Genomic DNA, 20,329 nt, shown 5'->3' on the forward strand with positions numbered 1-20,329 from the left:
GCTCAGGGACTCTAATGTGTCCTGTTTGGTCCACACATTTCCAGTTTCAATGACCAGAGTTTTTCCACATTATTTGGGTTTTATAGCTCAATAAAGCAAATAAATAATAAACAGTCTCAAAAACCTTTCCTGGAAATATTGGAAATACAGTTTCCTGTAAAGTCTTATCTAGCCTAAATGTATTTGTATTTGTTTTATGATGCCTGTAGAGCAGACATTTTAGTTTTATTAAGATGATTTTTTTTTGGCATTTTAGGCCTTTATTTGTATAGGACAGCTTAGACTTGAAAGGGGAGAGAGAGGGAGTATGACATGCAGCAAAGGGCCGCAGGTCGGAGTCGAATCGGAGTTAAACTTGCATTAGCTAAAAGTTACATTAAAATGGAAATCATCTGATCCCCAGATAAACGTAGGGGAAAAGAGTGGAAATGAGGGGCAGGTATAGTAATTAAGGCAAGAGAGAGATTTGATGAGCAACACTGAAGTTTGCCAACGTTATCAGGGCTGAAAAGAGATTTAATTAGATTGCTACATATTAAAAAGATGACCGTACCTCCCTCAAGTATTAGTTGGTGAGTCTTCAGATCATTAATCCCATAACCTGAATATAATTCCATTGTAAATTTTACATTTGTGCAAGAAATAGAATTCTTAAAGTGGGTCCTACTTTCTATTACAAATGGGGGATATATAATTTTGAAATAAAACCTCTCAAGTGTGGAGAAAAAGATCGAAGGACAGCTCGATTTAAAATGAAGAGGGAGGGAAATGGAGTAAGCTAGTCAGCTCGTTATCAGTCGGCTCCAAAATGGCCCTTTAATTAAAAGCAGGAGGTAATGAACACACTTGGGAGTCTGATTGGCAACTAATGCCGCTTGCTGTGAGCTGATGGGCTCCCCCTGTCTGCCCTTTTAAAGCTAGACTGAAAAGCACACTGCTGTGTGAGCTCTGACTCAGTACTAGAAGCCATAAAGCACAGCAGCACGTCTGCTACCTCTGGATTCAAAAACTATAAACACCTTGGGATTTAGAGCCTTACATTGGGGCTTTGAAATTCAAACTGAACAAGTTTTGTTAATAAATACCTTTTAGATTAGGTTTTTAAGTTTGTAAGTTTGTTTTGTTGCTGTTAATATTTTCCCACATGACTTGTATTTTCCAAACACAACTCTTCCTTGTGCCGTTTCAGAGGCCACTGGTCGGATTTTGCTCATTACTCTCTTAGGACAAATCACATCTTTATGTGATCAGATTGCAATAATCCTGGAGGTGACGTTCTCATCCAAACCCTGAAACATACTGTTCAACTGCCTTAACTCCCATCTGCTTCAACAGAAATCCTGTAGTGTGCGGCTCCAAGCGTGAATGTTCTAGGAACTATGGAACCACAGAAATGTATCAATGGATGAACTATTATTACCAGTCAGCTGTATTGACATAAATATAAAGCCAATGAGTTGGTAAAGGTAGGTAAAGCCAAGTGGAACAAACCATGACCGGCTGATGCAACAGTATTTGCAGATCATTAGTCAGTTATGTTCAGCTTATTATTCAATTCTACACATCTTCACCACACAGCCTCCTGATGTGAGAAGGCATTTGCACTACAAGGCATGTTACATGAAGACGATTCTCTCTTGCAGCTTCTATTATCATGCCACCGAGCGACTCTGTCAGACAACTAAAGAGTCAGTAGGATCTGGAGCGACCCACTCTGAAACATACATGGTGTTGGCTGAAAGCTCATCAAGGCGTGGGCAGTAATCCAACCATCCATGGCATGCCAAACAATGTGCAAATCTCTCCAAGTCTCTAAGTCGTTTTTGTCTGGGATACAGTAATCCCTTGGTCCCTGTGCCGCAGTGTGAGCATGTATTTGAATATATTAAACATTTCACGGAGAGAGCGATAAGCTGAATTTGAGCTTCGACTGTTATTAACTTTTCTGTGAAAGTTTTACTCAAGGTTTTTCAAAGAGTTTCACTGCAGAGCTCTCAGGGGTCTGGAAATGGGTTATTCTTGGTCCACTGGCGTTCTTGGCATGCCTAGTCCATCCCTTTCATCTTCAGAAGGCATACGTAGGTATTTATCTACGTGTACGTCTGTGTATGTCAGAGTGTAAGTATTTGAAAAGGTGTGTCTATGTGAATGTGTCTGTAGGTTTATGTGTACAGTATATGGGTTTTTGCTTTGCATCTATTATTTATAGAGACTTTTGAAAAGTCAAAACTACTTCTTTTCTCTGTAGCATGGTTGTGTCAGTCTATAACTATAAACACTTTTGATTTCAGACCTGATCAGACAAACTGTACAAACCACTTCTTTTCTAGTAGAACCCGGCCCTATAGGTGTCCAATTTACATGTTCCAGTAAAGGCGTAAGAAATGTGTACATGGTTTTAGTAATATCGTAAATGTCTCATGCACGAGTGCATAAAAGATTATAATACCTTCCAGAAGTTGTCAACCTTGCCGTAGACTAGTGACTGGTTCTGTCTCTTGATGTCATCGATGTGTCTGATGTCGCTGGCGTTGAGGTGCTGCTCCACGACGAAGCCCAGGAAACTGTTGTCTGGGGTGTGCGCTGCAGCAAAATAAAAATAAAATATAAATACATACAAACACACAAATGAATATCAGTGCTTGCCTATAAAGGATTAAAAGCTCTAAAAAGGCGTCATTTAACCTTTGCTGTGATGCATTTAAGGCATTTTTTTCTCTCCTTAATTTATACATCACTGAGGCAAAAACAAAAATGCCTCAAATAAATCTTACACAAGTGTCTGCATACTATTTAGTTAACTATGACCATTTCAATCCCAGCAATTAGCACTGATCTAAAGAGAGAGACGGAAACAGTTGCACAGAACAACTCGACAAGCACTCTGGGTTTTTGTTCCCTCCGTTCCTTATTGCCTGGTGATGACAAGTTACTATGGGAACAACGAGATGAGCAGGTCAAGTGTGGAGCCCGAATCTGGCAGCGCTTTACCTCACTGCCATCTGCCTTGTAAAACAAATGTGAAGACAAAGGTTTTGAAGTGTGGGCAGATAAGGTTCAGTCAAAAATGAATATGCTTACTAATCTAATTGAGGAATAGTACAACACAGATCTCATCACCCATGGAAGTGAATGAAACCGGCTGTAAGGTGTTTTGGTGCGGAGTTATAGTTTGTGCCAGAGCCCCGGGGAACTACTGTACTGTGGTCAGAGCTCTTTTTTTTTATTACCACAATGCTTTTACTACAGAGGCAAATTAAGGTTAGTCAGTCAGAGGGAGATGGAATCGGCTTCAGTATAGCAGTGTTTCCCCTTGGCATGTGGAAGACTTAGATGCACGTATTTGGCATGGGGTTTAGGGGTCGGCCCTCAAGAAAAAAAGAAATGCAATTTCACATCATGTTGGACAATTATTATTACCATATCTGTGTTTAAAATGCAAAGCTAGCACAGATAATAAACAACTACAATCATTAAATCTGAGAAAAGTAATTTGGTAACATTCATTTGACCTAGATGCCCAAAATAGCATAGGTGCTGTGCCTAATGGTAGGGAAAACCCTTGTATAGAAAATTAAAGGAGGATTGATTGAGAAAATCTCTGCAAAGAATCTTGACACCGCAGGTGCAAACACAGGTATCCTCTGGACTAATCAGGCCTCATGTAATAAGAGGGGATGAATCATCATAAATGATGACATTTAACACATGATGGCAGGGTTACAGCTGCTGTATCCTGATTCAACTGCAGCAGATGACAGCAGAAACAATGACGTACTGTAAAAGTTTGACTATGCTACAGCAGTTTCACAAATACTGTTGACGTGTTTTTATCAGGGTGTTGGCTGGAATGTGACATTTTCTCCCACTTGACAAAAAGCCAATGTTTGTTCACTCGATCTCTTCAGGCAGTTCACATATTGGCTCCGGCTAAATATCTTTGGGCAAACATAAAAAAGAAACAGAGCACTGGATGCAGAGTAAATGAGCCTAGCATCAGACCAAGTAATTATTGAACATCAAACCGACACACTTTCCTCCCAGTGTCCTGACTGGACAGGTTAAGTAAGATGTATGCTGATATAGTGTGCAGTACTTCCTCTGGGCAAAGAGCCAGACAATCAGTGTTAACACTTTCACGGGGAAAACTCTTCTTCACAGGGCATGAGATCACATGTCTCAGGTTTGTAAATTCTATCCAATCCCTTATCTACTTTATTCAAATCCTGCTCCTTTTCTGCACTTCCCAGCATGACAGTGCACAGATGGACCCTTTCACCCGCTGAGAACTGTTAGTTCATGTTGCGTGTGTGTAGGAGAGCACATAAATGTTACGAAGATACCACCAGCTCTGTGAGGTGTCAGTGTGGCACAATGGAGGCGGAGTTGAGCTGGTGTTAACGGTAGAAAAGCAAAAGCACTTTTGAACAACTACACGCCAAAACCTCAGAAGGTCAATAATAACTGAAAGTATTTCTGATGGCGAAGAGGCAGAGATTGTCCTCTGCACTGGGAGGATGCAGCACTAACACTCCTGTACCAAACTAACTGTGTAAACAGGACAGGCTGTTAATTAGTGTTAGGCCCTCTTGATGCATTTGGCAACAGATGCCTCCTCTCCCACTAGAGCCGCCACTCAAAATGTCACTCAACTTGCCACAGCTTCATTTGCTATTAGCTAACAAACAGCCTGGGAGGACAGCGTTGCTGGAGAAGCAGCTGCTTTTGTCGCTCTTGACAAACTTGTGAACGTGAAGTTGCTAAATAAGGAAGCCTGGGTTCACTCTGTTAGATTAGGAGTCAATATTGGTACAACATGGCCGAGCTGGGTGGAGAAACCGGGTGAAAAAATGCCGGTAATACTCTTAAGGGCAGGATATCGTCTCTGACAGGGTGAGAGGGACTGTTCAGGGGCTTCCTTTGTGTCCTTTAAAAAGGAGCAGGAAAGTGTCACTGCATCAGTGTTAGAGGCAGACTACACTACATCATCACACAGTGGTACCTGCACAAGAAAATACACCAGGGAAAAAGTAATCCCAAATCACAGACTAAGGATTATGTGATTAATATTAGCCCAACATTTGAGAATGCAGACTCATTTTTTTTTTTTTTTTAACAGGAAACTAACTTCTATTTTGCTGGCCACACAGAAAAAAAAAAGATTTTCAACTGCAAAGATGCATCATCAGCACTAAAATCTCCAGCACTCTGAAAACTCAACATCAAAGACTTTTTTGGTTAGACAACTTCTGAATGGGCCTGAAGGGTGAGAATAAAATAAAAATGCACATGTAACGCTTTCACACAAGCAACTTTGAGATTGAGTGACTGCCAGGCAGTCCTACAGTGCTGCAAACATCATAAGAATGAAAATGAAATGTTTTTAATCTGAAAGTAATTCACGGTTAGTTTGGAATATCACAACACAAGTCTGAAAAATGATCCACAAGACCAATGAATAACTCATTCAACAGATGTTTTGTAATCATTAGTACGTTATTGATGTTCATTAATTTATGCTAATGTTGGCCATATTTCATACAGTCTGAGGACAAACAATGAAATGCACTTGGCCCTATTCTGTGCACCCACACAACCATGGTACTGTATGTGCAATTCGTAGGTCCAATATATTTACCTTGGTTTGCAAGCTATTAAGCTATCACCAGACCAAGCTCTATCTTTTAAGATTGAACATTAGTCTGGGGAGTCTGCTCTGTATTTTCTACTGCACAAGAGGCGTGATCAGCGCGCATAGTTCAAATGACTCTGTACGCAATTGGATAGTCCTTCAACCAATCAGACCAACGATCCGGGTGACGTAGCAGTGACAGCAGCATCAACGGGTTTCTGTCATGGAGTGCTGCGCTTTGGTGGCCGGCTTGTTCGTGGCCTGCTTGGTCGCTTCTCTATCGTCATCGTGTTAAACCCACCAATAGCGCGCCAAGTGGATAAGCCAGTTTCTGATTGGTTCCCGCAAAATTGTAACGGAAGCAGGATAGAAAGATGTACAGGTTTCCAGCCTGAGCTGCTGGGCGAAATCAAACTGCCGGCAGATCGGGCTGGGTTTACCCAGTCTACGGTAAATCAGCTTTGGAAAGCGTGTGACTGTCTCTATGTTATCTAATGCTAATTGGTGTCTATGTGTCTCTATAGTATTTCTGGACTTCAGTGTTGGAACTTTCCATTATGCTAATCCACTGCAATCAATCAAAGAAAGCATCTAAAAAGGTTTAAAATGTAAAGAAACAGTGACAGTAACAGCCCCTGTTCTTGTCTTGCACCAATGTTTCATTAGAAAACTCTGTAAATCCAATAACCAGATACGTAGAGTACAGGCAGGGCGACATCTTGAAAGCCTGCATTTAATTACGTTTTGATTGAATGAAATAAAAATGATCTCATTCTCAACAAATGTGTTCTTTCTGTCCGTTTTTCTAATGCTATGGATTACAAGAACACATTTCTTTCTTATTTAAGGTGTTGTAAAAAGTTTATTTGTGCTCTGGACAGTGAGTAAGGCGTATGAGAGACAACAGCCTATTGATCCCACACGAATAAAGAACAAAAACAGATAACCTTTTGTGAGTGGGTGTGCCAGCGACATTATCAATCAAAGCTTTACAGGCACTATCAGCTTGGCAGATCTCAGGGTCAGTTACGTAGTTGACAGTGCCTCAAAGATAAATACTATCTGCTGCCATGTTCGACCTATGACCAGTATTAATCATCATTTCCGGGAAGGGATTAAGCATTCAGCTGCACGGATACACACAGGAAAACTGTGGCAAGGGTTTAAGAGAAACCTGGTTGACAAAGCTGATTTCTTGGGCCATGTGCATGCTTCAAGTTTCTAAATGTTTTTTTATAAGAGTGCATGTGCATGACAAAGACGTTTGACAGGGAAAGTATCTCTGTGACAGTAGTGCAGAGAGATTAAAGGAAGGATCATTATTCATAGTCATTCTTGTTTCCAAAATAAATAGATAAAAAGTATATCTGTTTGTAGTCCGGTTTATATCCCACACCAAAGTCTTTGTAACAAACCTGTCTTTTAACCTGATAGTGTATAGTAAATAAATTTACAGGACTTCAATCCTTACGTGTCGTCCTGACCTACAGGAAAGGTTAATTTTATTTGCAAGTATTCAGCTCCCCTGATTGTTAATGACTATGAAACACAGCCAACTTAACTAAGACGTGCAGCCCATTCTAACACAAACTGTACAGCAGAAAACACTCCCTGCTATCCTGACTCTGAACCAGATTAATGGGGTCAATTTGGCCTTGTCTTGTCTTATTGGCCAGAGGCCACAAACTCCCAATTCCCCCAACCAATGATTTATAGAGCACAGAGCCTAATCGTAACAAATAGACCAATCCAAATCTAGGATAGATTACCTACTAGCACCTGATTTTTCCATTGTTAGATCTCCATTCAATAGGTGAATTTTAATACAAATGAATGACCGAGGAATCCAAATATAACATTTAATGTATGGTTTAAGAAAGTAAATATAAAGTTTTTATTGTATTTACTTTCTATCTGGAACTACACTGTACACAGTATTTGCAAATAGTTTTTAAAATGCTTTTATATTTCTTTGACAGCGTGCTTGCGGGACCAGATTGATGGGGTAAATATGAGACAACTAAATTTATTTCTGCAGATCCTGACACCAAGTAAAATGTTCTCAAGAAGAAAACACCACCCAAGGTAAATCCAAGCTGACAGAAGCACCTGCTCAGAAATACACACTACCCCGTACAATTTCATGTGATTCAGTCAGGAACACTCTCTCGTCATAGATTCAACCATTTATTGCAATTAATGGAAAAACAGTTATGCTTGGCGCTGATGGCTGCGCTCTTGATAATGCTCCCAGGGACCAGCCAAGCAGCATGCTAAGCTGAAACAGGGAGCACCTTGCAGAAACCACCCTGGGTAATAAAAGAGCGAGCCAAAAGGAAGATATTGAAATCCATTTTAAACTTTGAGTCATGTTAAGACTCTGAACTAGGAAGGTGGAGGCTGGGGTGGTGGAGGCAAAGCGTTGCCAGCAGCAGCAGGGAGTGAAGCAGCGTCAGTGTAGCAGGGACCAGTGAGGAAGGAGTCATATACAGTATAAAAGGACCACCTTGATGTGAGAATGGCTGTGATTGGTATGTCTGATAGGAATGACTATTCATTCAGCAGGCATATGACTTCCGTGTCCTGCATGATCTAACGGCAAGCTTAACCAAATAGCAATGATCGATTGATGTGCAAATATTATTTGTGGACGGCCTGATAACAATACCATACCTGAGATATCTACTTCATCATCCTTGGAGGTGTTAATGTAATACTGTTTACATGGTACGCATGTTATTCTTTAGCCTGGACCTAAGGTGTTGTGCGGCACAATGCAGAGATGAATGCCTGGGAGTGATGCCATTTTGTGGTTTTAACACGCTACCAAACCACTGTGCACTTGTTTCACCAGCGATATCATCTAACCTAGTGACTCTTAACTGGATTTTGTGCAAAGGCCCCAGTGTGTTATGAGAAAGACATACCCTGTTCAGGGGACAAAGGGCCTATTCAGGTGCAGTGGCATTCTGGATAGCTCCAGGCCTCACCTCGCAAACGGGGACTGCAGGGGTAACATTTCACTTTCTCTTAGCCATGGGGAAAAGGTCAATAACCCAGGGGGCTGGCTCCCCTCTCTCTTCTGCTGCAACGCCACCACTCATCCACCTCAGCAAATGTGGTTGACTCCAGTTACAGACTGAGCTCACAGTGATGTACACACACAGAGCAATAAAACCCCTACGTCCTACATTATAATCACAATAAAATGGAGTGTGTCTGACCTTTTATTTTCCTTTAATCTGCTTGATGATATTAACAATGTGCTGGATTTTCTTTTATGCCTCTTTTCCAAGCAAAACATCTCATTCACGCTCAACTTAAACTGTGGACATAGGAGACAGCCTAGGGTGTAATGATCACAAAAACTGATTCATACTGCAAGTAGCCATGTTTGGCAACTTGGCCTTATTTAAACAGAGTGGGGAACGTTAACTCTGTGAGAGTCATGTGGAGAAGAAGGCCAGTGTCCAGCATGACATGCTTTTGTACTTTGGACGGATCAGGGATCTTTTTGCATTCTTAACTTGTTGAGTCAGAGGATGAATCAACCAGCTAAGTTCTCTGTTATGTTTTTCATTTCATAAACTGTGGTGAACAGATTTAACATCCTGCACTCACGCCATAATTGAGCCAAATGGTCTGTTTTTGTTGTTGTTTATTTGAAACTACCAGAGCTAAAGCTTACTGATGGTTGACAAATGCACTTTCGGTAAGAGAGTGTTTTGTGTGTGTTGGCGTCCTGCCGACTTACGGAACATGGTGTTGAACTGCTGCGGGTTGAGATTCCACTTCCCCCAGGGCGTCTTGTGACCCTTGGACTGGGCGTAGTGGGCGTGGTTGAACTCTGGTTCCGTCCCGAACGAATCCAGCACCCGCAACATGCACCTATGACATCACACAAGGACAAGAGTGTTAAGGGCTGCTCCGTGCCAGAAGCACATGCTTGTATGATGAGTTGCTTAACATTAACATCATGCTGTATATTTCAATTAAGTTTGCTTTGAATCGTGTTGAATCCATGAAACCTACAAACCCTATTATAAATCATCTCTGCACACATCTCTGCTCAGTGTTGTTATTATATGCTAGAAGAAAAACTCTTCACACCTTGTGCACCCAATTACAGTGTAGCTGAAGTGAACCACCACACAATGCTTTTTCCCCAGTAATCTCCCAATTACCTTCACAGTAGTACAAGAAAAAAGCCTTAGGTTACTTAATTTTATACCCATTTAAACCCAACTAGTAAGCCTGGAGATCTAGAAAATGAACTAACCTGTTCATAGTTGGATAGTACTTTATGGCAGCTCCAAGCTACATTAACATTGAGGTGTTTTATCTAAACCGTTGGATGCCGTTGGATTGGAACCGTTGGAACAGCTAAAGATGACATACACATGTATTTTAAAGCTGCAGCATATGTGCTATTTGTGTTATCAACTACTGGAATTCTTTATTTATATGAGGTATTATGTGTCATGAATTCCCATGTGGAATGGAGCTTTTTAATGGTATGAAACAAAAACAACATTAACTAATTTATATTTAGCATTTTTGTAGTATTAACTTTGAAGAAATGTATTCTAAGATATGACTAAATGTATTTAATAATGTTTTTCATAATGTATGCAGTGACACAAAAAATGACACACAAAATAAAAACAACTCGATACGGGATGATGAAACCACAACAACGATGGCTTCACTCTCAGACAGAGAGACGGTGAAATTCTGTCCTGTGGAGGTGTGAGACCGTGAATGAACATCACGGCTGACTCAAAGGTCACAGCACAGGATTAATTAAACCACAACCAGGAGAGGGACTGGTGTATATGCAGAGAACAGCTGACCTTAAACTCCATGCTCTGCATTCACTAACTCGCTTATTGTTACTCACTTCTCTTTTCTAGATTCTGTTTTGATTACGTCTGGTCTGCCCTGTCCTTCGCTATCAACAATTAGGAAGGCAAAGACCCAATGAGCGAAAGGAAAGCCAATATCGATCTGTCAACTTGGCCACAAATTACGATCTCTCCCTCTCATGCTATTAATCAAAACTTTTTCACTGATAGGTTTCTTCTACAACATCCTAAAATGAAACTTTTATTTGCAATCATTAGCCCAAAAACGGTTATTTTTTTTACAATTAAGTGACTCCCACTTTAAAGTAAAATACTCAGCATTATTTATGAAGTGATAGGAAGAAGCCAGGGGCAAACAGACATGCATGCATCTACACACTCAGGGCCAGATGTACTAACGCTTTTGCGCCCATTTCAGGCGTATTGGTTTCGCAACGTGCGCGTAAAAGCATGGCGAGGTATGTACAAACAGGCCGCACTGAGGTAAAAGCGCAGACTGCCTGTCGGGGAACGGAAAATGGCAAATTGCACTTTTCCGTGTCATGCATATGCATTCACGAGAGGGTCAAGGGGAAAGTGGGAGTTTCCCATAAAGAGATGGGAGGGGAAGCGTAAAGTACTTTTTGTCACAAGGATCGCACTTTTTCAGTTGAGTGAACACAAAATCATTAAGTGTTACAGATTAAGCAGCCATGCAATATTACTGGAAGAAATCAAAGATGACACTGAATCTCTGACTCAGCATTCACATTCCATTCCAGCAATTGTTAAACTCCTCGCTACATTACAAATATTGGCATCAGGATCATTTCAAACAGTCATAGCATCAGCAGTGGGAATATCGCAGTCGGCACTCAGCCATATCATAGAAAAAGTACTTAACGCACTGCTACAGCGCAATTTACGGTATCGTGGGCGGAGAGAAAGGCGCTGATTACCAGATGAACTGCAGGTTTGGTAACTACGACGTAAGCTGAAGTATCACAGCGTGCGCTTTCTGCGGGTTGGACATGGCGCTGTAACGCTACATTTGCAAATGTACGTACATCTCTCTCTCTCTCTCTCTCTCTCTCTCACTCTCTCTCTCTTTCTCTCTCATCGTTTTTCCGCCCAGGCAGATGCTGTGCAGCTGGCTGTGTGAACAGTGAAAGGCCCTGGGAGAGTAGAGAGCTGGGAAACATTCACCATGAGGAAACTTGAGACTGAAAGCAGAACAACAAAAACAATAACACGGCCACATGTCATCTCCACTTGCTCCAGAGAAAAACAACCCTCATCTGTCCCCAGTAGATCCATCCTCAACAGATGGGGAAGTGCTGCTGGAACCATAGCATGATGGAGATATGGGCTGCAGTGAGGCTTTCAGCACATATTCAGAGTCCAGTGAGTTGACAGTGGGCGTCGTAATGTGGCAGGAGTTGAGGCTGTTCAGCTCAACAAGTATGCACTTAGTAACACTTGCTGCAATATCACAATCGAGGTGGATTGAGTGAGGATGTTGATGCCAAAGTAGATATGCAATTTCACAATAATGCAATCCACCTAAAGTAATCCCAAATGGATATTGTATAACAAAAGCTGTTGTAAAAGATAGCTTTATGTCCTGCCATGATTATCGCTCATAAAATAAGCCATAAATTAATTGGTCCCATATGGGTCATTAGGAAACAGGAGATATCAAATGGGAATTTCTGCTTTATATGAATCTACCTAAGGGCTTGTTAAATGTCTTAACAACCCTGAGGCTAAACACAACAGCTGCATGATAAACAGACATATGAGTTAATAATGTGTCTTATAAAAAACTGCCCAACGTCAGGGTTTAGTTAAAAAAAAACAGGCACCATTGAGCTTGGAAAGATATACTGTAATTTGTTACTTATTATCTTACCCTGATTGTCATCCAGCTATATAATAAATAATAAAATCTACTCATATTATTATCATCATCATCATCATCATCATTATTATTATTATTATTATTATTATTTATTATTATTATTATTATTATTATTATTATTATTATTATTATTATGTGGTGGGACAGGTTGTTAGAAAAAGTCCTTTCAGGATTAAAACATTTACTGAGTTAGTTAGTTAGCTAGCTAGCTAAAGCTAATAAAATCTACGCGGGACAGTTGTCATTTCAGCCGGAAAGGAATTCACCGTGGCCGACTAGAAGTGAGAAGTTTGCTTTTTTCTACTTCTGTTTTCACTTTAAGACCAACTGTTTTAATAATTAACACACATTATGAGGGGTTAATCTGCCACATATCATTATAACCTGCATATGTGCCGTGCTAGAATGGGAAACTTGACAGCCGTAGCAAAAGTAACTACGGGCAGCCAGGCTTAGTGAAGGATCAATTAAAACAATTTTTAATTTTCTCCAAAACTTTCTAAAAACATTGTCTTTTACGTGTTACCACTATATGATTTGCGACTTACCCAATCTCCAAAGCAAGTTATTGTTTTGACAGAACTACAGACACTTCAACAACTGACACTGTGGATGAGCGGGAGACAGTGGCATGAAATCACGCCCCTGCAATACATGTGTTGTGTCAAAACAAAGTTTCTGGAAAAAGAATGTGAGGAAGTATCAAATGGAAATAGGAGCCAGACGAAAAATGATGAAATCAAACTTGTGGACACGCGCAGCTAACGCCTCACTTGTCATTTGTCCAGTTTCATTTCTGCATTGTTTCCTTCAACATCAAATGTAGAACTGGTATACACTGGCACATGTTCTGCAGCCTCGCTGATGCAGATGAAAGCGCATTGCCCGATTCAGTTATTGGATGAAAGGATTAAATGAAACAGAACAATAGGGCAACCTTGGCTCTAGTATATACCCAGAAAACAATAGCTCTGAGCATTCCCATTCCTCCGGAGTAGTATGAAACACAGTGATACAGCACTGTAAGGCAGATAGCCAGAAGACTGGGGCAGTAACAAAACACATTAATCACAAACAGGCCTGACAGACATGGTTGCTTTGTCCCCAAACACAAAGAATAAACCAGAAAAAAAGGGAACAATAATGACACAGTTTATTGCTCGGGGTCTGATATGCAAAGAAATCTGGCATGTTCTGTGCTTAGGATATCCTTCTCCCTGCCTTCCTGTATGAGAAATACAGTCAAGGGAAAATGGTTTCACAAAGGGATTCTCAGGCCACAAAGGCAAAGAATATAATTCACTAACAGGAGACGGCAAAGTAAAAGACACTTTGGCAGAAAGGTGATGCAGGGAAACTGACTAGGTTACTTATTTAGTGAGAGAGTACAGAAAAATGTCTCCAACCTGCAGTGTATGTCCTCTTTCACAAAGCACAGTGACACTAAGTGCTTTGCGATAAGTGTTCAATTATGGTAGGACTAATAATGCAGAAAACAGCATCCGGACCTTACATGACGCCTGAGGCTGAATCAATTTCCTCAGGGCACAAAGGGAGCGGATGTGGTATAAGGTGTTATGTCGCAGACTAAAAAAACCTGGTGACAAGCAGGAGGAACCAGCGGGGCCATTAGTGCCCCCAGACTCATTGTTTCTTCTCTTTTCCTGTCAGTCGGCAAGGATGAGAGCTTTTTCAAAACAAACCAGGAAGGCCTCGTCTACAGTCCTCAGCGGAGCAATCGGAGAGAGAATAGACTTGAAACATCGCAAACAACAGACGCTACTGCGGCCTTTTGGGAAATTGTGGTAATGTTTGAGCAGAAAATAGACTCATTGTCCAAGCAAGTTCCAGACAAGCCTCAACCCAATGCCCTTTGCATATGTGAGAGAAGCTGTTAAACCACAGTTGGCAGTTGACAACAAGATAAATGTACAAATTGCAGAAGTCATCAAAACAGGGGAAACAAACAGTTACAGTTCAATATAATTTACCGTCAACGGCTCAATCAGAGCCACGCAAAAGCCACCTGTAGAAAACTGGTGGTACTGGAAAGCTGGCCAGTGCAAAAGTGTTTGAAACAGACAATGCATGCTCAGCAAAACTACTCCCTAGATACAATTAAAGATAAACATTAAATACAATGATAGCAGCCACCAATCTGCAATTGTGTTGATGCGACAGGGCCTACAGCCGTCTCTTAAGTTTCTATAACATTAAAAAGTCACAACTAAATACGCAACAATTACATTTAAAGTTAAAGTCGATATTGTTTTTTAAGAGTTTAACACTAAAAAACGAAGCTAAAAAGGCTTCCTCAGGACTGTGTGGGTGTGATTTGATCAGATTTCATTGACAGTGTTGGTAACTTAAGCAATCAATCACACAACTGTCATCATATTGTGGTTCAAATGTTGCTAAATCCTGATTGGTGCTTGGAAGATTGTGACATCACATTTTCCGCCCACTCCAAACCAGTGAGAATGCAGACAAGAACACAAATACAGCAATCTCTTATGTTCAATACCCCAAACTGTTCAAACTGCAGAGAACTGTGTGGCCATGTAGGGAACGCATCACTCATAGTCAGAAGCTGGTTGGTGGATGTAAATGGACTTACTGGTAGTGGACCCAGGAAGGTCCCAGCGTCTTCTTAAACTGGGTGAGGCCCACGATGTCAATGTAGATGAGCTCGACCACCTTGTCACCCTGCGTCGGGCAACTGGACTTGTTCCCCATGACCTTGCGCATGATCCTGTGGAGAAAAGTTTGAAATTAACTTTCTCATAGCCAGATACATAAAAACATTAAACATGCAAGCCTGCTGCTGCTGGTTATTTGTTTCTACATTCTATTCCATGGTATTAACATGGTCAGATTTAACAGTAACAGATACCTTTTACTTATCTACCCCTCTGGTAATAAACCTGGGAGAGACGCTTTGGAAAGATACTTTTATTCACTCCAGTAATGCATGAAAATTGTAGACTTTTGGATATAAATATTTAAAAACTAAACAATGCATTCAGATAAAAATCCCAAGTTCAGTGGTATCTTTTTTGTCTAATGCACTAACATCGGCATATTTGATAGAGGTACCTACATCTAAACCATACAATCTACAAAGCTAAAAAGCTGTGGAAAAATATTGTTACAGAAGATTATTTAATAGCATTTGTATTTATAATTTCTGTTGATAATAAAACTAAACCATGGCCTCTGAACATAAAAATGTATTAACTAGGTACTTACTAATGTATTTTTTTCTTAACATGGAGCAAACAACAAAAATCATCCCTGACATGGTGAGGATGGGAGGCTAGACGGCCAGATTACTTTTAGGCAGCACAGCAGCTCACACTATACTATGTCCATGTCAAATAGTACGCACCCACTACACAAGTTACGTCAGGGTGCCAGTTTCAATTTAAACAAAGTGGCCCAACAGTCCTTTTTCTACCTGGAAAAACCAACAAATATTTCACAAATAACACGGTAGCTACATTTGTTTAACCTCAGTCAATTAACAAATATACAATAATATATAACTAAATACTAAGAGCTAATTGGTTAACCTAAATGTAAAAAAAAAAAAAAGCTGATAAATAAAATGTGCTTTGAATTTAGGCCTTGTTCACCAGGGGTTGCATTGAAGGTATACCGCACCAATGCAGTAAAAATTATGCAAACCTATTGTTTGGAATCTAGCGTTTCTTCCCTCTCAAACAATTTCTATACCTGACCTAAAGCATCAGGATACACAACAATCATTATTTTTATTGGCTCAGGGCTGTTTGGCTTAAAGTCTACTCTGACTAAAGCAAACACTAAAGAAAGTTGGATCTTTTCTCTTGTTGGATCTCCTGAAGTCTAACTCAGAATAAGTATCTTCTTACAATACTGTATTCACTAAAGGAATATCATAGTACTTAGTGTGTTTGGTACTGACTCTTTGAGCTCCGCCAGGGAGGCTGAGATGCGAACATCATGGCCCAGCAGGTACAGCGTGGTTATGAGATCACTCCATTGGACCAACTCTCCCAATGGGCCACCGCTGAAGGCGTTTTCTGCTATTTTAAAGCCTGACTCTTTGGTCAACAGGCCCAAGTGCACCAGGATCTAATGAAAGGGAAAAAGGTATGGAATGTAATAAGTGACACTCTAAATCATGTAGTGTAGAATTTAATTTAGCATTCAAAAGAGATTTTTTTGGGGGGTCTTTTTGGTTTGTTTTTAGGAATATCCACAATTTACAGTCAGTCCTTCTGTAGACTGCTGCAAGTGCAATAGTGCAATAATGCCATCAGTGTGATGCCTGTCAAATTAAAGAATCTTCATTGTAGGTGTTGTATACTCATGCAAGGGTGTTTGAACAGAGGAGGACAAATCAATAGAACAACAGTTCTGATATGGAGCGTTGGATCTTATAAGCAGGATGTCCTTCATGTACAGCATGAACTTTGCAGTGCACATGAACACACAAACCGGTTGAATGCACACTAATAAGGAGCTTTCAGGTACAAGCAAAAATTCTTATTGATTCACATAAGAGATGCAGGCATCATTCAATAATTTGTACTACATCACTGCTTCTCCACTTAACCATAGAATCTGTCTCTCTTTCTCCCTGTGTCCCCCCCTTTTCATCCCCTCCCCTCCTCGCTCCCTATAAAAAGTGGGCGACTGTTTCTCGGCATTAAGGAGCTCTCATGCTCACACAGCACACACACACAGCACACACACAGCACACACACAGCACACACAGCACACACAGCACACAGCACACACACACACACACACACACACACACACACACACACACACACACACACACACACACACACACACACACACACACACACACACACACACACACGGGGAACACAGTGTTCCACAGCAGGAGTAGGAAGTAATAGCAGCCAACCCCAGTCCCAGAGCACACTAGTCAAGGATTAATATGTGTGGATTAATATCCAAAAGAGATTAGCGGCTGAAATAAAGACCTGGCTTTGAAAGTATCTGGAGAGAACAACACTCTTTGTTTAATTATAGATTAAATGGATTAAACTGACACACAGAACAGTAAGGTAGGATAGGTGAGATACCATAGATAGATGGATAGATCTCTTTTCTTGAACTCTACGCTTTGTTAAGGGGATGCTGCTTTGCATCAGCACTAAGGTATCACGGGAATGTGATGTGAATTATTTACAAGGCCAGTGGAAAGTGTGGAGTACATTATTCAGTGTTAGGAGCTGCCACCAACTTTGGACACAATGGAATATCCTTGTCAGTCCGCTCCCACCACCATTTCTTCCCTAAACAAAAGTGGGGCGGTTTACAAGTGTCACCTTATTTTACCAGTTGTGATATCTTTTTGTGAGAGTAGGAGATCACCCAAATAAGTAATCTAAATTTGGAATTACACTCATTATATCTGCTTGCACCTGTTTCTGTGGGTGTCTGGTGGCTGTGACAATTGTATACGGTATTCTGTCTCCAACTGATGCGTTAATTACATCTAGAGTATATCCAGCTCACAAAATCTTTTCAGTCAAAATTGTAAACACTGTTTCTAATAGGTCTTTGCTTTGCCTGCTTATCCCTTTACCCGACTGAGCGCAAATCTCACTTCTCCAGTGTACTACGACGCCCTGTACGTCATACCTTCTTCCTCCGACGCCTGGCCAAGTTCTGCTTGGCAGCCAGCGAGCGGATGGCGCTGACCCACGGCTCAGCCATGCGTTTGATCCTCAGCATCATCCAGCGGAACTCCTCGCGTTGTGACATCACGCGGTAAAGCTCCTCGAAACTGGTCCGGACCTCCGCCTGCACATGGAGACACGTGAAAACGTGAAACAGTGTATGTATGTATGTATGTATGTATGCTACTACTGTACTGTACTGTTCCTCCACCTGAACACCAGATAATGTTACTGATAATGGAGTAAGCTATTCATTTCAAAGCTGTAAATCTAATCTAATCTAAAAACACTGTAACTCTAAGTATGTTCAATTTGTTATCCTGTTGCTTGCTTTGTTATCTGAAATTGTTTCAAGTGCTTTCATCCTTCTTCTGCTGCTGCCATGATGTAACCCAATGGGGGATCTTTAAAAATGTATATAATCAAATTTATAATTGCAATATTGACAACTGCACTTTCCAAATGGCTAAAGGGAACTTTTTCTTGGAGGGAGACCCTTCTAGAATGAAACTAAGAGCCCCAGCTCAAAGGCAAACACTGCATGTTAAAGGATAAAAGGTTTGTACAAACTGCCTAAATCTTAAATTATACCACCTTAGATTGGCAGATGGAAGCATGGATGGTTTATAGATAAATGGGTGGATGAGTGAATGTTGAATATGTTGCATTTGCCTAACTGTGCCCTATTTGTCCAAGAAACCTCTATAATCACTGAAGCTAGTAATTCTGTTGAGGTGATAATAACCATCATAAACTGTCAGAGAGACATCTGCAGAGGAAATCATTTATTGGGGGCACACAAAATGTGCTTACGCGAGCTCTGGCTGTGTAGTCCGAAAGAAGTGAATACATCAGTCACACCTTTTATAGCTCAGTTGTACGAAGGCTTTAGAGAGGAGAGGAGAGGAGAGGAGAGGAGAGGAGAGGAGAGGAGAGGAGAGGAGAGGACTTCTTATCAGCAACAGTAGGATACATTCATGGACATTATGTCCAAAAACAAATCCAGCTGTAAAACACCTAACAGTGTGTTGCACCAAGCGCATCCTGTGTTTTAGGAGTGGTGACTGAAACTGCGGCTACTGAATCACACTACATTGTATTATAACTCATCTGAATGCCACACAGAGCATTATACAGGGGAAAATATGAAGACATGGAAATCAAAGAACAGCCTGAAAAGAAGGAAGAAAAGCAGTGAATGAGACAGGGGGAACAAACCTCAAACCACAGTGCCATTACCAGCTGCTAAGGTGGCTGAAACAAGGCTGTTGCAGGGCATTAGCATCCCTCATCACGACAGGAAATCACTTCCGCGGACTGAACCTATTAAAAAACCTGGGCCTGAATTAAAATCTCCAAAGCCTGTCAAATGACATCTCCCCACCACAGAGGGCTCTGTTGATGCATCCAGAGAGGGGATAAAGAGTGCTTATAATATTGATTCACCCACAGCAGAGGGAAGGGGTGGAGGGATGTTTTTCGAGGAGCGTTGATACTGTGGACTGTGGACTGTGCACAAGGCTGACGGCCCGGAGAGGCGCTCTAAGTGGGATTTGAGTGAGCTGGTGCATTGGCAGGGATAGAAGATCATTATTCCAGATTTGTCCCAAGGTCCCGTCACTCCGGATTTGGTCTATGAAAGCTGCTCGACTCCTTTATGCCATCGAGGCATGTTGATGCTGTGGATCAGCTTCAGCCTGCTTGTTCATTTGCTGCCTTGTTTAAAAATATGATCATGATACACACTGCAGTACAAATGACCTCTCACACTTTACTGCCATTTTGGGACATTTAAAACAATTATATATTTTGTTGTATAGCGTTTCTTTTTTTGAAGATTCTTTTTCGGGGCTTTTCCCTTTATTCGATAGTGACAGTGGATGGACAGGAAAGGGGGAGAGAAAGAGAGGGGATGACACGCAGCGCAGGTTGGATTCGAACCCGGGCCGCTACCAAGGACTCAGCCTACATGGGGCGCACGCTCTTACTGGGTGAGCAACAGCCACCCTGAGCAAGTGTTTCTTAAAATTAAACAGCCCATTAAATGGTGTCGAATGTCATTTTCTTCTGTAGTGTCAGGATGAGGGAGTGGGACTTAATGTCGAGAAAGACTCGGTTTAAAAATGTATGCTAATGGAAAAACTCGCTGTCACAAAGTCTGGAGTTGTCACACACACGTGCAAGCCTCTTTAAAATAAATACATTCAAGCCATTTGGACCACAACCCGGA

The 20,329-nt window shown here is 41.1% G+C and overlaps 1 protein-coding gene across 1 annotated transcript in view; it reads right to left on the minus strand.

The window, feature by feature from the left end:
* mgat5 (alpha-1,6-mannosylglycoprotein 6-beta-N-acetylglucosaminyltransferase) overlaps positions 1-20,329 on the minus strand; it is a 78,231-nt gene that overhangs the window by 18,324 nt on the left and 39,578 nt on the right. Inside the window, 5 exon segments of the mRNA XM_028572245.1 lie at positions 2,450-2,583; positions 9,387-9,520; positions 15,015-15,149; positions 16,344-16,513; positions 18,062-18,223. Coding sequence (XP_028428046.1) covers positions 2,450-2,583; positions 9,387-9,520; positions 15,015-15,149; positions 16,344-16,513; positions 18,062-18,223 — 735 coding nt within the window.

The sequence above is a fragment of the Perca flavescens genome, chromosome 24, assembly GCF_004354835.1.
Source record: "Perca flavescens isolate YP-PL-M2 chromosome 24, PFLA_1.0, whole genome shotgun sequence".
NCBI classification, from domain to species: Eukaryota; Metazoa; Chordata; class Actinopteri; order Perciformes; family Percidae; genus Perca; species Perca flavescens.